Source organism: Papaver somniferum, chromosome 8 (genome assembly GCF_003573695.1).
Source record: "Papaver somniferum cultivar HN1 chromosome 8, ASM357369v1, whole genome shotgun sequence".
NCBI classification, from domain to species: domain Eukaryota; kingdom Viridiplantae; phylum Streptophyta; class Magnoliopsida; order Ranunculales; family Papaveraceae; genus Papaver; species Papaver somniferum.
In genome coordinates this window covers 81,496,979-81,514,581 of record NC_039365.1, presented here as the reverse complement: position 1 = coordinate 81,514,581, position 17,603 = coordinate 81,496,979, and the positions used below count along the sequence as shown (strand labels likewise).

Here is a 17,603-nt window from a genome sequence, read left to right as displayed (position 1 = left end):
GAACCAACAAATGTACATGTTTGGGTACCATTACACAAACCTAAAATCGTGCATTTCATTTGTGTGTAACAAGCTAAGTTTTCGATCCAACGGTTGAAAGATATTAGCTTGAATCTAATCAGGTTTTCATCTAATGGTGAATATTGAATGCTTTGTTACTAAGTTAACATTGATTGCAAACCCTGATTTGAAAGAAACCTAATCCCCACACCTCCTGTGTGATACTAGTTGTATAATCTAGAGTCGATTCTCCTCTAACCTTAGGTTTCTTCTCAAGACCCTGTAGGTTAACGACTTGAAGACTTCTTTGGGATTGTGAAGCCAGACCGATACTACTTTCTTGTAGTTGTGTGATCTGATCTTGCTGATTCTATCATATTGAGTACAATCGTAACGATTGGCTTTAGATTGTTATCTCCGATAGGCAAGATATAAAAGTAGTCATAAACATCTTCGTCTCATCGTTTGTGATTCCACAATATATTCTTTCGCCGCGTCGATTAAGATTATTGTGAGGTGATTGATAATACTAGGCTGTTCTTCGGGAATATAAGTCCGGGTTATTAATTGGTTCCTGTTCACCTTGATTTATCAAAATACGGAACAAAACTCGTAGGTATTTATGTGGGAGACAGATTTATCTACAACTGTAGACTTTTCTGTGTGATACAAATTTGTTTATTAAAGTCTTCGACTTTGGGTCGTAGCAACTCTTAGTTGTGGGTGAGATCAACTAAGGGAATCAAGTGCGTAGCATCCTTTGCTGGGATCAGAGACGTAAGGAGCGCAACTGTACCTTAAATCAGTGTGAGATTGATTAGGATTCAACTACAGTCCAGACCAAAATTAGTTTGTAGTAGGCTAGTGTCTGTAGCGGCTTAATACAATATGGTGTTCAATCTGGACTAGGTCCCGGGGTTTTTCTGCATTTGCGGTTTCCTCGTTAACAAAATTTCTGGTGTCTGTGTTATTTCTATTCCGCATTATATTTTGTTATATAATTGAAATATCACAGATTGTGCGTTAAGATCAATCAATTAGAATATCCAACCTTTGGTTGTTGATTTAAATTGATTGACACTTGGATATTGGTCTTTGGTACCATCCAAGTTTATCTCTCTAGTATTTGATAAAGACTCACAGATTTCCATTTGATTGAGTAAAGATCAAATCGAGAGATTGAGATATTAACTCTTTGATATACTTTTATCTAGATTGAGTCTGACTGTCTAGTTGATTCTCTAGAAAGTATATTGGAGTTAGTCCATACAAATTGCTAATCGAAATATTGGGTGAGGTTGATAGACCCCCGCTTTTTCAAGAGTAGACATTAGTAGATTCATCCCATAATTTTTCATAAAAATTCTCCAGCAGTTAATTAATAGTTGGTTTTTAAGAGTCTTGATAAATTAGGACATTGTTTCTTTGAATGACCAAATAAATTGCAGAAATAACCTAATCTGGGTAGTTTCTTGAACCTGAAAGTGACTTCACATTTCCTCTTTGATGCAAGTGTGATAATCATTTATTTGAATGTCTTAGAGGAGTTTATGAGAGTCATAGCAATGCTAAAGATATTTAAAAATAAGTCTTTAAGCATCTGCTAAACTTTACTAGGACCGTTGGTGAAACAGTTCGTGAATCGTATAGGCAGTTCACGAGTCAGGGTGCAATGGTTCGTGAACCGGTTTCGCCAACCCTACTCGGCTCATAAACTCAGATGGACACGGTTCGTGAACCTGGTTCTCCAACTGTTATCCCTTTTCCACCAACATTAAAAATTCAGATCACCAAGGTTCGTGAACAACCCCTTATGAAATAAGGTTTGCAAACTGGTTCGCCAACCTCCCCTGAGTCGAAATAACAAAAGCTCTGAATTTCTCTCTTTGAATTTTGAAACATTCCCAAATGATATAATCATTGCTTGGGCTATTCAAATGATCATCAAATTAATTATTGAACAATAATTGTTTCGAACTAATATTGCTAAGGACCTTTGAACATCCAATGCTTGAATCATATTTCGAGATGTTAAACAAGGCAAGCTTGACTCATAATTTCTTCTTTGTAATAAATCTACTAGAAGTCATACGACATAATCTCATAAGATAGAATGGTAAGATAGTTAGTAAAATAAAATGGTCCAGTCTTCACATACCTTGTTGACGAAGTTCTTCAAATGTCTTCGTTGATCTTCAGTCGTCGAGGGTGGTGTCTGATACTCAACTACCAAACTCGAACCTAGTCCGAGACTTGACTTATTAAACTAAAAATCAAGATATACTTTTGTTCAACTAACATTGACAACAAGCTTGAGACAGCAAAACATGTGGGGTTCAACCGAGCATTGGTCTAACAAAAGGCTAATGTCATAACATAACGCTCAACTTAATGCAAAGTTATACATTATACACTTTGTCTCCCGTTAATTGTTACTTGTTAGTTGATTTTGTGTCAGTCGAAAAACCTTAACCGACTTATAACTAAGTCTTGATTAAACATGAATGATAGTTAGATTCACAATATAATCTAAAAGAATAGACCTAAAGAATCATCATATGAACTTATAAAGTTACGTAACTTGTTACCGCATCTACAATTAAGGATCCAAATACAACCGTTGCACCGTCTTAAATCAGGGCGCTGCCCTTGACTGAGGTTGCGGCCTATGTTACCTAACAAGGCGGAAGTTGTCTTTGACCAAGTCAATTGTCTCTTTCCATGACCAAGAACCAAGTTGAATAAATTTCATTTTTTTCTTACTATTTTGTTTTATAAACCATTTAAGAAGTAATATTGAACTACTGCTATATAATTCTGCTCTGCCACCTTGATAATAATTATCGACTATTTAAACATGCGGATGAACGACTGGAAGTTTGTGTCAGGAACCTCTTGGTTGGCATGTAAAACTACCGAAACTGATATATTCCAATCCGCGGTATGTACCGCAAGAGAATGGGGTACCCCGACCTAATGGTTTAGCAGGGATGGGTTTAACCGAGTAAAAAAAAATAGCAGGGATGGGTTTAATGTGGATCCCACCTTTTCTTTCTCGGTTGGGATTCAACCGGTGGAGTACATTGTTTCAAGAATTGCCATGTTTTGTTGTCATCACGATGCGATGGCCCTCAGCGGTTGCTCTCTGCTGCAATGGTAAGCAAGACCCAAATACTTGGGAGAATCGAAATTAAATTAGAAATACATTAGTGACGTGGATTGTGACCAAATCGTTAACATGCAGTGAACAAATTCTGTTAGGTCATCCAGATATATTGAGATACGATTATACTTTGAGATCCAAAATTTGGCCAAGCAATTTATCCGTTTTTCAGTCAGCTCTCGTTCTTCTCTCTCTCCCCTGAAATAAACGAATTCCACACACGCACCATTCTCCAGACAAGCCCTCAACCTCATAGATCATAAATTTTCTCTCAGATCTACTGTACCTCTAAAAGATCTTCCCTTCCCAGATCTGCATTTTTTTTTTAGTTTTTCAATTTATGATTTTGTCTATGTTATGATCATTTGATAGAGAAGGTTGAAGCTCGAGAGCAGATTAATTATGAAAATGGCGGGGAGAGGTGTTTTGGTGGTGGTTGTAATGTTAGTAGTGATTTCTGGTTTTAGAGTAGAAGGAGATGGGTCATCTCATAAGTACAATGAAAGAGAACATGTTCCTCTTTATGCTAATAAAGTTGGTCCATTTCATAACCCTAGGTAACTCATCACAAGATCTAAACCTTTTACGCTATTTTTTTCATTTAATTTAGACAAAACTGCTACATTTTAAGTTTCTGATCATATTTTTGGATCCCTGGATCCCTGTATGTTTGTTTTGTTATATATGCACGCACTAGAGAATCACATTTTGATTCTAAACATGTTTTTTTGGATAGAAATTGGATGTTCAGAATAGTTTTATCGATTCATTGATCAGTTAGCATACCTGGCTGAGTAATTACGGATTCGTTTTCACTTTATAAGGGTTCAATGGTTTGATTGAACATCCAATTTCTACATATATTGGAATTCGCTGAGCACTTCTCTACATAGATTTTGTACGGTTTGCTGATGATCTGTTATGCTTTTGCAGTGAAACATACCGGTACTATGATCTTCCATTTTGCGCCCCAGGTAAACCTTTTCTTTTTGTTCTTTTTATTGATTGCAGGAATGTGTAAAGTTAGTTGTTTTACTAATCTGAATTTCTTTTTATTGTTGATCTAGAAAATGTCAAGGATAAAAGAGAAGATCTTGGAGAAGTACTGAATGGAGATCGCTTAGTTGACGCACCATATGCATTGAACTTTCGTGTGGACAAGCAGAGTGAAACCCTCTGTAGGAAGAAGTTAACCAAAGAGGAGGTTGCACAGCTCAGAACTGCAGTATTGAAGGATTATTACTTCCAGATGTATTATGATGACTTGCCATTCTGGGGGTTCCTTGGGAAGGTTGAAAGGGAAAACAAGATGGATCCAAGCGAGTACAAATACTTGCTGTTTAAGCACATCCATTTTGATGTCCTGTATAACAATGACCGTGTCATAGAAATTAATGTGCAGACTGATCCAAACCAATCTGTGGACATCACAGAGGATAGGGAAGTCGAGGCAGAGTTTTCTTATTCAGTCAAGTGGAAAGAAACTGATATTCCTTTTGAGAACAGGATGGAGAAGTATTCTAAATCCTCATCCATGCCTCAACACTTGGAGATCCACTGGTTCTCTATAATAAACTCCTGCGTAACTGTTCTTCTTTTGACTGGATTTCTCGCTACAATCCTTATGAGAGTGCTCAAGAATGACTTCATTAAGTAAGTAGCGCTGAACTCGTATAGTCATTCAAAACCCAACTGTTGGTCATCTGATGATTTTGTTTGCCTGTTCTAGATATTCTCATGATGAAGAATCGGTAGATGACCAAGAAGAAACTGGATGGAAGTACATCCATGGAGATGTTTTTAGGTATCCCAAGCACAAGTCTTTGTTCTCTGCAGTTCTTGGATCAGGAACTCAACTCCTTGCTTTGTAAGTGTTGTTCACCCATATGCCAACGCGTTTTTCTAAGAAATTCTTGGTTAGGTGTAATACTTGGAAGTTGGAACACATTCAAGTGGCAGGTTCAGGTTCTAAAGGAGAATCTGGGTACAAAGACATCATATTGTGATATTTACAAATGCTTGTTTTCTTGTCATGCAGGGCAATGTTCATCTTCCTTCTAGCATTGGTTGGTGTTTTTTACCCATACAACAGGGGAGCTCTTTTTACTGCTTTGGTTGTCATATATGCACTTACTTCCGGCATTGCGGGTTACACTGCTACGTCCACCTATTTGCAGCTTGAAGGAACTAACTGGGTAACTGAAATTCCCTTCATATTGATTCTCTCCCTCTTACTTGTCACCCTTTAGGCAGAAACTTATATTTCTCATGAAACTTATCTCATTTGTTGGACTTTTTTCTCTGCAGGTTAGAAATTTATTGCTAACAGGCTGTTTATTCTGTGGACCATTGTTCCTAACGTTCTGCTTCCTCAACACTGTTGCAATAGCCTACAGTGCTACAGCAGCATTACCTTTTGGCACTATATTGGTCATTGTTCTCATATGGACACTAGTAACTGCACCATTGCTAGTATTGGGTGGTATTGCGGGTAAGAACAGTAAGGCAGAGTTCCAAGCTCCATGCCGCACAACCAAGTATCCAAGAGAAATACCTCCGCTTCCATGGTACAGAGGAACTATTCCTCAGATGGCGATGGCTGGTTTTCTGCCTTTCAGTGCAATCTACATTGAACTTTATTACATCTTTGCCAGTGTCTGGGGCCACAAGATTTACACCATCTATAGCATTCTATTCATTGTGTTCATCATTCTCATCATTGTGACAGCATTCATCACTGTAGCATTGACATACTTTCAGCTCGCTGTTGAGGATCATGAATGGTGGTGGAGGTAAGTTGATCCTAAAATTATAGAAGTGCATCCTTATAGATACATCATACATATACATTTTAACTGGTCATGCTTGTATATATGAAAGCCATAATAATGATAGGTGATGTCAAGCTTGAATATAAACTGGGTGGAATTTGAATTGTGGGAGTGAGTGACCTGATAAAAGAGGCTATGAGTGAAAATCAGTTTGAGCATTTGTCAGACTATTTAGGCCTACATCAAAAGATTAGGTTCTCCAGTAGAAAGTTTCTGTTCTCCTTGAACACAAATCCAGCATTTAGGTTAGGATGTAAAAAAATCCAATCTGTTTTATCCCTTGTCTCACACATAGATTGACAGCGCACAACTTATCACATTTGTGCAGGTCTGTTCTTTGTGGAGGATCCACTGGTGTATTTATCCTGGGTTATTGTTTGTACTACTATTATGCAAGATCAGACATGTCAGGTTTCATGCAAACATCATTCTTCTTTGGTTACATGGCTTGTATCTGCTATGGTTTCTTTCTCATGCTCGGGACTGTTGGATTCCGTGCTTCGCTGTTGTTTGTTCGTCACATATACCGTTCAATCAAGTGTGAGTAATTAAAAGGTTTACCCCTTCCCTCCAGCTGTAGCCAAGGCGTTTTAGCCGAAAAGTAAAAAAGAAGAATTTGTAGTAGTTTAGTAGGAACCGTAGGATTAAACAAATGGTGATGATTGTATCATTGCTTTGCTGTTTTGAAATTTTCGCCTAATGTAAAAGATCTACATTTGTTCTTCAAATCTTAATGTTGAAAGTAAATGTTAGGACTGCATATGTTCTACAAATCTTAATCTTAAAAGTATATTATTGTCAGTCTCCTCTTACTGTGTACTCTTCTGTCCGTTTGAAGTGGTCAGTGCTGTGCAAGACACCAGTAATCTATCGGTTTCGGCAGGTGCTAACTGTTATTCCATTTAAAAGAATAGTTCTCTTTCGTTTTGACCTATGTTTTGAAAGAGGCACCGGGTGCGGCATGCTTGCATTATTGTGGGTTGTAGCAATGAATTCAGTAGGGAGCAAACTCATCATGATTGCCGTTTCTGCTACTGTCTTGCTACCTTACATCGTCCTTAAAGGATGTGTTATGGTGGAATCCGAGCTATAAATATAAAAAAATGGAGAAGTGTGGAAGATCAAGTCGGTGTTCTACTAAGGTTCTGTGGAAAATGGAACTTACAGCGTCAAGTCTCTTGAAGATCATTCTTATGGTTTTGGTGTGTTTGGTAATCTGGCTCCTTTTTAACCGTTGATCTTGTGGTTTATGATAGAGCTTGGTCTTGGTGTGTTTTAGTTGACGCTTTGAAACCCTCCACCATCAGATAAGACCTCTTACAGTACCCTCAATTTGCTCCGACATTTATACTGCTCTTCTCAAGTGCAATGTTGTGTTCAGGTGTCACAGTGCTCAATCATATGGGTAACTTTAACAACTTCACCTTGCTATAGGGTACTTGCGGCAGTGGTACGGATACCATGATGTAATGGTGAATGGGAAAAATACGGTTTACTCCAAAAACGTATTAAAAAATACAGATTAGTCCATCTCGAGTTAACTAGGTATAAATTAATCCAAAAATTAGTTAAAATATGAAAATACACAAATAACACACAAATAACTTTCCTCTTTCATAATTTAGTCCAAATATTACACTTTAGTCCAAATCGATTTATGATGATGTCAGCGACTTTAAATAATATAAAATTAATTAAAAAATTATTTATCTTTTGAATCGCTCGTCCAACACTCACAAACTTTATATATTCGAAAAGCTCTTTCCGAGATCGACAAAAAGAGTACCCATATGACTATATAATTTTCAGTTTTTTTTTTTTTTTAATTTACACTGGTACATCTATGTACACATCTGCAAAAATCTAGAACTAGTCTACACAGACTAACAAAACTATCAACCACGCCAAGCTCTAGTTGATTAATAGTCGGATCTGCAGAGGTTGGATTAGCAGTTAACCTGTATCAAGGACAAAACGACAAAACATAAGAATTCGCAGCTTGAAAAATAAGTAATTAACCTTTGACCAACCACATAAGAGACAAAGCAAGAAAATGATTAAAGTAAAAAATTAGTCAGTTACTGACTTAAAAGACACAAGCCCCTTTGGGCCTAACTGCACAAACATAATATCGCTGCAAAACTTCATAGCATAGTGATTTATTAAACAATTGCAATTCTACTACTTACACTGGATAGTCAATATATCCATGAGACGGAACAATGGTGTACGACTATGCACACATCTACAAAAAAAACTATAAAATACAACATCCATACCGAACATCCCACATATCAGTGAGACATGACAATGGTGTAAAACTATGCACACATCTACGAAAACCTAGAAATTACAACATCCATAATCATAGAACATGTCATATATCATGCGACAGGACAATGTGCACAACTATGTGCACATCACAAAAACCTAGAAAATACAATATCTTTGCCCATAAAACATGTCGTATATCAATGAGACAGGACAATGCGCACAACTATGTACACATCATAAAAACCTAGAAAATACAATATCCATACCCATAAAACAGGTCTATATGAATGAGACATGATAATGGTGTACAACTATGTACACATCTACAAAATCCTAGAAAATTCCAAGAACATGCCAAATATCAAAGAGAGATGACAATGGTGTACAACTGGTAATCGATAGGTGTACAACTATATACACATTAAGAATCAATAAGTGTATAACTATACACATATTAATAATATGTGTACACCTATGTGCACTTTAACAATTAACATGTGTACAGCTTTGTACACCCAATACATGTGTACAACTATGATCACGCCTGCAAGGTTGAACATGTGTACCATTATGTGCACATTGCCAATAAATATATGTACAATTATGTGTATTAAGTATCATGTGTACCACTATATGCGCGTTAACAATTCAAAATCACAAATGGGTGAGGCAAGTTTTTAGAGGATTTTTCCAAGTTCATAACTTTTAAAAACAATTTTGAATATAAATCGGTTACCCAGGTCAAATTATTGAGGTAAAAACATTTAAAGGCCTCCAATAAAATTATGGACACCGTATAGGTGGATTATCAATCAATATTTAATATCAAACATAAAAGCCGAAAGTTGATACCAAATTTTGAATTCCCGAAGCATTTCATTATAATTACAAATGCAAATATAGGAATGTCATACTTACCATGAGAGTCGTGGGCTTAACATGGGAAGAAAGTTCCTGCTTAACCGGCCTGCCAATGTGGAACTCATCACTTGGTGTGGCTTTCCAAAATCCAACAGGTGGTTTAGTGCATATCGAACCACGAACCTTGTTATCTTTATTTTCAAGATGAGTACCGGTAATACTTGTCATCAACCTGCTCAATGTAAACTACTACGATTAGTTAGTACTTAATAACACTTTTATTATCATTGTCAGGGAAATGATGTACAGAAACTTGGACGTCCATAGTACAACTATTCTGTTATCAATAGATTAGCGTAGAACCATGTGCACTCTAAAAGTGTACAACTATGTGCACATTGAAAATCAACAAGTGTACAACTATGTACACCTAAATAATCAACATGTGTACAAACATGTACACATTAAAAATCAACATACTGTACCCAAAAAAAAAGAAAAAAAGAAAGAATCAACATATGTATAACTACGTGTTCAGTAGAATCTCATGTTTGTAATTAACAACTCAGAAGTAAGAAACAAATAAGCTAAGCTCAGACGTACAAGGAACACTACACAAGTTGATCAACAATATGGTTGTTCATATATGAGATTTAAGACAACAAAATGTCAAATTTTTCTAAGATCATTTTACTAAATCTATTGTCTATTCTCATTCTTTGAGTTGTTTTTTTGTACTATATTTGGTCATTAATGAAGTGCTTTAGTTAGTCAATCCGGAAAAAGGAAGAAGGTGAGTTCACACAAAATCTGTTTAATGCATCACCACACCAATACCTCAATTATTAAAAAATTTCCTCATGAGACAATGCAAACAACACTGTTAGATTGCAGAACTCAACTAAACACAGTGTAATAGTATCCGATTGATGTTATTCTTTTTTTAGCAAAGTCACAAGAATAATTACAAACTAGTAACAGTTTTGCACATTTTTGAGGCTTATCTACCTAACTGTCTCGCCTGCATAATTTTGAAAAATATTCAAGGACAAATTCTGTATTGCTCAAATGAATTTAACCTACCCAGTAGAGTAACTCCTGTCACAACCTAAAACGCTCTAATCATGAGAGGTCATTGAAGCATACATATGTTAATTGATTATCCACCAAACATTTCTATACTACTTGCAAACATTTCAAAAAAAGAAAAAAATCAGTCGCCGGCTATCCACAGACGGCGTCAGCAGGCTTTGTTTCAAATTCCGATCGCCTCTTACAAGCCTTACTTATATTTAAGAAAAAAAAAACAATTATTGTGCCACTTCCACCTGTTTGAATGGTTTTACTAATGATTGATTTTCAAGAATATCCAACAATATGAACTTCATCGTGCCATTGTCAATTCATTTTATAATAATCAACCCGACAGTAAATAATTTAAAGCATCTAAAAACTTAAAAGCTTTATTGTCAGACCCATTCATAGGCAAACCAAAAACCATTCATTTGCTCAAAACATCAAATTAAAAGCTCAAATTATTTCCTTCATGCAACCGTTGGCATTTAACGTAAAAAGGAAAACAACCAATCTGAGTTTCAGACCCAAACATTATATTAGCATGATCTGATCGACCAAAACAGACATCTGGAACTGATGTGCGCACATTTTCGCTTCCGGCTTTCTTATCATGTTTGGAAACCTACATAGGGGTACATGAAACTTGGGGATTTACAGAGACAGGTTCTGGCAATGTTTCAAACAAGGATATTAATCCACTAGTATGAGCATGATCCAGTTCAAAGCGGAAATGAATCTTAGTGTAATACTTATCCGCAATTATAGACCTGTAACGGTTTTTAGATAGTGGCTTACATCTCTTTGGGGAACATGCGAACCTAAAAAAGTAAACTATGAAATTAGAAATGACTTTCTTTTCTAAACCTAGGAAATGCAAACCTCAGGAATTTTCTTAGAAACTAGAACATACTAACTCACACCTTCATACAGGCCATAGGAAAAATTGTACCAGTGCAGAATATTGTGTTCTCTAATGATAATCTTAACTCCATCCATATGGGTTGATATTCATTTCCCAATTACTTGCCATCATAGACTCCAAGAAGTTGTCCGTCAGATTAGGAACCACAGTAACATGCACCTACTTCTACTTATCCTGTGTTGATGATTCAATATTACAATTTCAGTCTCCTACCAGATTCCACAATTTCAAAGTATAACATACTTAAAGTACTACTCAGAGAATGTCGATAACGTAAAGTGATTAGTGAGTACAAGAAATGATTCAAGCTGCCTGAATTAGTAAAAAGGCAGCAGCAGATACATGAACCTATATGTGAACAATACAAAAGTAGAACCTAAATAAAACTACGGTTTCTGGACAATAATCACCTAGATGCAGAACAACAACATTTGATGATAAATGAATCTTGAAATGAACATACACACAAAATCAGAAAAAATCGGAAATTAAAATACAAGCAGTAAGAGATTAGGTATGATATGTGATTACTTGTGCAAATCCAAGACGAAAAAAGCGTTTCAGATGGTTTCCATTAACGGAAAATAGGTTCAGTATAGAGAGAGTTCTGAGATAAGTAGATCAAGATGAGATGACTATAGATCTAAACTCTAATCATTAATCGCATAAAAATTTCTGAAATCGATTAATCCATAAATTAACAGTGGCAATCAAATCTAATGATAAAAACAGATTCAACTTATGTTTCAAATCGCCTTCAATTAAGAAATTCCCGAAACCAAATCTCATCAACTTATATTTCAAATCACCTTCAATGATGAAATCCCCCAAACTAAATCTCATCAATTATTCCTCTCAATTTCGTCTTAATCTTCAAGAAGATGAATTGATGATGATGATTTAGGTTTTTCAAGTTGCAGGACTTCCATTGGCGGCGAGAATATGTTTTGCGATTTTCTTCTTCACTTGTTCCATGAAGTGAAAATGAAGAACGAAAACTGAATCACCGACAAGCAAACATTTAGATGATGGGTATTTTGGTCATCAAGAAAATCAATTCTGGACTGAATCGTGCGAAAATGGACTGACTCGTCCAGGATTTAGTAAATTTGGACCTTCTGGTACTAAGCTTGAGGGGACAGGACTAGAGTGTCTAAAGCCCAACTAAAATGGGATTAAACGTTAGCATGTGAATACCGCAGTTTGTTAGCTGCTAGCTAGTTCATGACATTTTCCTATCGTAATTGCCTGCAATATGGGGGGTGTTGCAGCATCACCTGGCTGCAAGCTTTGTGCATCCTAGATGTGTTACTGGTTCTACTGCTGAATCACCCAGCTGAAGTGATCCAGACACAATTAAGGCTAGGCCATTAGTGGAAGGAGATGGTCCAGATGAGCATGCAAGTTGGAGCTAAGAGCAAATCCAATGGGACTGGAAAAAAAAATATCTGTCCGTTTTACACCCACAATGGGTCTGAGTAACAAGTAAAATGAATGGACAAACCCTCAAATACGAGGAGGGTTTGTCCATTGGGTCTCAATTTGAGACGGTCGACTCAAACTGAGCCGCACACATCAAATTGGGACGACCGAGCTCATGTAGAGACGAGGCTCGTCTTACTCTAAGACGACCGCCCTTGTTTGAGCCGCTAACGACTACTCTAATCTAAGGGTTATAGTTCATCTCCTACAAATTTGACCGATTTCAACTCCAATGACACATCTTCCCCACAAATTACACCTTCAACACTCATAATTTTTTGGAGTAATGGCTCAACGTATATTAATCCCGTGGAGTGTACGATAGACGAAGATTTGTGACTTTGTCGAAACTACGTAGCTTTTTATCCGTCTAGGGGTGCGGAATGACGTCAAAATGGATTAATGAGTATGAGTATCCATAGAATCTATGAAAACTTCTGCAATGAAACCGGTAACCCCAATAACCGCAATGTGGCTGGGCTGTTTTCTCGATTTCAGGATATAAAAAAGAAGTTGGAGAATTTATCCTTTTGGTTCGGCTTGTTAATCGTTATCGACTTAGGGGTGAGACAAATGCTGACATTGTATTGGTAGCTCGAAAGGAATGGCGAAGATGGGAAAGAAGGATTTTTCCTTGTGAAGCTCATCATGCAATCTTAAAGGATTTTTTGGTGACACGTATAGGCTCCGAATCATCTGTACCCACAAAAAAGTGTACCCTGTGTGCCCGTTAATTAAAATTTGACATATATCTTACCTTATTAAGATTTCTCAACTCCATGTATTTTTTCCGTATTTTATTAATGTAAATAAGGATGGAGAATGAAAACCACTTAATCTACTGAACCAAAGTCAAATATACATGATCAAAAGTTTTATTCGGAATAGAAGCAAGTTTGATCAAATATACGTGATAAACATGACAATCAAACGAAAATTAGTTTTTATTGATCGGAATTTGTTTTCACTATTTAACTATGGTTTGTTTTAAGTTTACATATCAGAAAAGTAATCATTGTCTGGATTCGTTCCTTAGGCTTGAGGAACTTCTTCTTGATTAATAAGGACCTTAGTAAGGACAATTGACTAGAGTGATACCATTGGAGGCATACTCAATCTTTTGAAGGAGATTAGATTTTGATTTAGTTAAAATATCAGAGAAAGTCGATATACATATAGATGCAGTGTGGACTATTAAAACTGTAAAAAAACATGGTTTGATACTATTTCCTTCAGACAAAGGTGATTTTTTTTAATCTCAATACAAATCATAAAGTTAAAGAATCAGTGATTGACCATGGTGCAATTGTGATAAATTCAGACCAAAAAGAACTTATAAGAGTAGTCGTCCCACTCTTGTTTTAAGATGGGAATCCATTCGATTTGAGGTTCGTGGTTTTTTGTAGCAGATCGGAGAAAAGAAGATTGAAGGTGAAAAGGCGAGGGTACCCAAATATACCTCAAGCTAAAACTTTTCCCACCTATAAGTCCTTTCTCCGAAAGTGATTGTCTATGGAATGAGTCGAGACAATACAACTAATCGGATCACACTTTGTGTGATCGTCTATGAATACGAGATCGAGACAATACAACAACGAAGTATGTTACTTGATAAAAAGGTTAGGGCTTAACCAAACACAATAGGATTAACTTATCAAGTAAATAGGAATTAACTTTTGTGTAATTCACTTTAATTATAATAAAACAATTATAATGAGGAAATATAAAGTAAATGACACAGCAAGATTTTGGTAACGAGAAAACCGCAAATGCAGAAAAACCCCGGGACCTTGTCCAGAATTGAATACTCTCAGGATTAAGCCGCTACACAAAATAACACCAACTCGTATATTTGAGACCAAGAAACTAAACCTATAGTTCACCTAGTTCCGTCTGTATTCCCACACCTCCAACTTATAAATAAATCACGTACTTGGATCAATTCCTTTGGTTCGTATTCCAAACAGTAAAGGAACAACAAATCTGTTTAGTATCAACTCTATTCAACCAAGTGATATGAGTTGGACAAAGGATCTTATGTTTATCTTAACATAAACTCCTTCGTCAGGTCCTTAGATATATCTTATGTTCAATTACCGAAGTAATCGTTTAATATTAAGCCAACAAAAATCTTAATCCAAAGAATTGTGTTGATGCCGATCTACTCAATTAATCAATCCAATATACCACAAGGATAAACCGATTATTAATTGGATCCTCTTTTAACGAAACAAGTATTGTGCACACCAAAGATTATGAACCCACAAATCAGAAATCTTCAATATCTTCTTCGTCTTCGAATCTTCTTAGATCTTCAATATAAACCTGCATACAATCACTTGAATCTCTTGTGATCAATCACGCACAGAACGGAGTCTGTTAACACTGGATTATCACAAGATCGTCTTTAGCACTAACAACAGTCTAAAGATCCCTGTCGAAACTATGGACTAGTTTGAGTGAATATTATATCAGAAGAGAAGATTCCCAAGCATAAACAAACTAGGTGCAATCAGATTTCAACCATCGTTAGTCAATCAAATCAATCGAAAACAAAAGATAAACCACAATTATCTAGTTTCCCACTAACGGTACACGCTAGAGCTTCTCAATCCCAAATAAGACTTTAAACTGAGCGGCCATAAGAGATTTCGCCTAAATAGGTTACTCTACTCTCCGAATAGGAGGCTACACCAGTAACAACAACAAAGAGGAAGTCTGTTGTTACGAAGGATTAGTTTGCTAGAAAGGCAAACTTCAAGTATTTATAGACAAGGAAGTTTGGACACCAAGGAATTTCCAAAACCGAAAATATTCTCAAGATATTCACTAAAGCACAAATTCGGTTTCCATAATTCTTGGAAATGCTCTGTCCAAAAATAATGATCGAAATCTCTCGGAAAATCTAATTAGTAAATGCACATTACTAAGTCTTATATTTCCGTACAAAATGAAATTAATAAACTTAATTAAAAGATTCTTAACTTACTTATGTTTCGATCCTGGGATTTTCTTCCTTTAGCTATTAAGGAATAACTTTGAACAATTAAAGAAATAAACATTCACATCACGTGTTCAAAGTATGTCGACATCATTACTTTGTAAGTTCTCTTTCACATTTATAACCTTTAAACCGATTCGCCACACTTCCAAACAAGTTTAGAATTGGTTCATCTGACTTTAAAGAACTATGTGATTGATCAAAAAAACATTCAATCACAATCATGGGTTTAACGGTTCTACCAAACAAGTTTCGGTTCTACCTCCATGTGAGTACTGTGCATAATCACACTAGCTTTCCAAAATTCGGTTGACTAGGTACTAGGATCGGTTCCCCACATATATATGGTATCTAACTTATATGTGTTCCACATGTCCATAGGATCGGTTCCCCTTTGCCTAAAAACGTGTTGCATATGTTCATAGGATCGGTTCCCCTTTCAGCTATAAACCTTGATGCACCCCATACAAGGATCGGTTCCCCTTTGTGATGTACTGCACCCCTTAATAGGTTTGGTTACCCTTTCCCAAATTTGGTCACACAAAACAAAAATCCCGATCATACCATCTCAGGTGATTACTTAAGATCAGTTTCACTAATAAAAGTCATACCAATACATAAGTCAGGCCTTTGTGAATATTTCTATCAAAAACACAAACAAGTTGTGAGTGGTTATACTCAATCACACATATTGGTTGTTCATAAGATAAGCAATGAATAACAAAACCAATAACACCTGGCAATATCTTTTTTTGTTCACAAACAAGTTTATGAACTTACTTCCTTAGAACACATGTAAAACATTGTTCCCTAGGATGAAATCCTCACATCATACCCATACATAATCACAATAGCATTCACATGATTATGGCGATGTCTTATCTACAAAGTTTAATGGTTAAGCAATAAACCTCGTATTGTATTCCTTAATACTATGTTTATCTAGAGTTCAAATATGCTTCGCAGTTTTGTTTTCAATATGCACCACTTGAAAGATAGGTTACGGAATGAAACAGTTCAAGTCAAATATCACTAACCTGAAGTGGAAGGATGATTGTTGTCGTTGTAGCTCCTTGATTCTTCACATCTTCAAGTCTTCGAAATACTTGTAATGTATCATATCCTAATACTTTCAAGCTAACCTATACGAAGTTGACTCTAGTACATAATCAAGCGACTCTTAACATGAGTTTTGATTCACTAAAATATGACAACCAAACTTTACATACCAACGCTTGGTGGGTTCAACCGAGCTATGCTCTAACAATCTCCCCTTTTGTCAATTTTAGTGACAAAACTCTTACATCATATGGATAAACAAATTACAAGAATTCATTACACATACGCTTGATTCCCGAATTCAACACCACAATAAACTGCTTACATTCAATCCTTAAAAATGCCATTGTTGACATTATAATAACAAAGCTAATACTCCCCCTAAGGAATATCAATAGATATTCAATCCGCATGTCTTTGTTATACCAATTCATATGCCATGTTACTCCCTCTTAGTATGTTCTTTCTCTCTTTCGTTTAGATAAAACGTTTAAGCACCAATGTTCTTTTCCTTAGTGATACTAATCAATATAAAATCAATGCCAGTATCACTTGTTTACTCCATATATTTCTCCCCCTTTTTGTCACAAAATGACAAAGAAACGAAAAAATAAAGGACAACACGAAAAGAATCTTACAAATCTCAAAATAGACTTGCAATCTGTAGAGTTAGGCACGAGGGTTCCACACATCATGTTCTGATAACCAATATTGAAACCGAAACTACAAGTAGTTTTATTTTGATATGTTTCCAAGGAAACAATTGTCCGAAACAATTATTTAGCAAAAAAAAAAATCAACTAAGCACCTTAGTCCCTTTGCTAAACCGATTGTTCAAAAACAACCGCTTAATTCGATAAGACCAAAATAAAGATAAATCTATTTTTCTCATTAGGTTCTAATTATCCATAAACTTAGACATTTCAATTTTAA

General features: G+C 35.9%; 1 protein-coding gene across 1 annotated transcript; it reads left to right on the top strand.

The window, feature by feature from the left end:
* The first annotated feature begins 3,298 nt into the window (after positions 1–3,298).
* Positions 3,299–6,795, top strand: LOC113301773 (transmembrane 9 superfamily member 2-like). Its single transcript, XM_026550589.1, has 7 exons — positions 3,299–3,720; positions 4,097–4,137; positions 4,231–4,816; positions 4,893–5,030; positions 5,202–5,358; positions 5,471–5,955; positions 6,323–6,795. The coding sequence occupies exons 1-7, from the start codon at positions 3,566–3,568 to the stop codon at positions 6,540–6,542; spliced, it is 1,782 nt and encodes a 593-aa protein (XP_026406374.1). The 5' UTR covers positions 3,299–3,565; the 3' UTR covers positions 6,543–6,795.
* Positions 6,796–17,603: the final 10,808 nt, after the last annotated feature.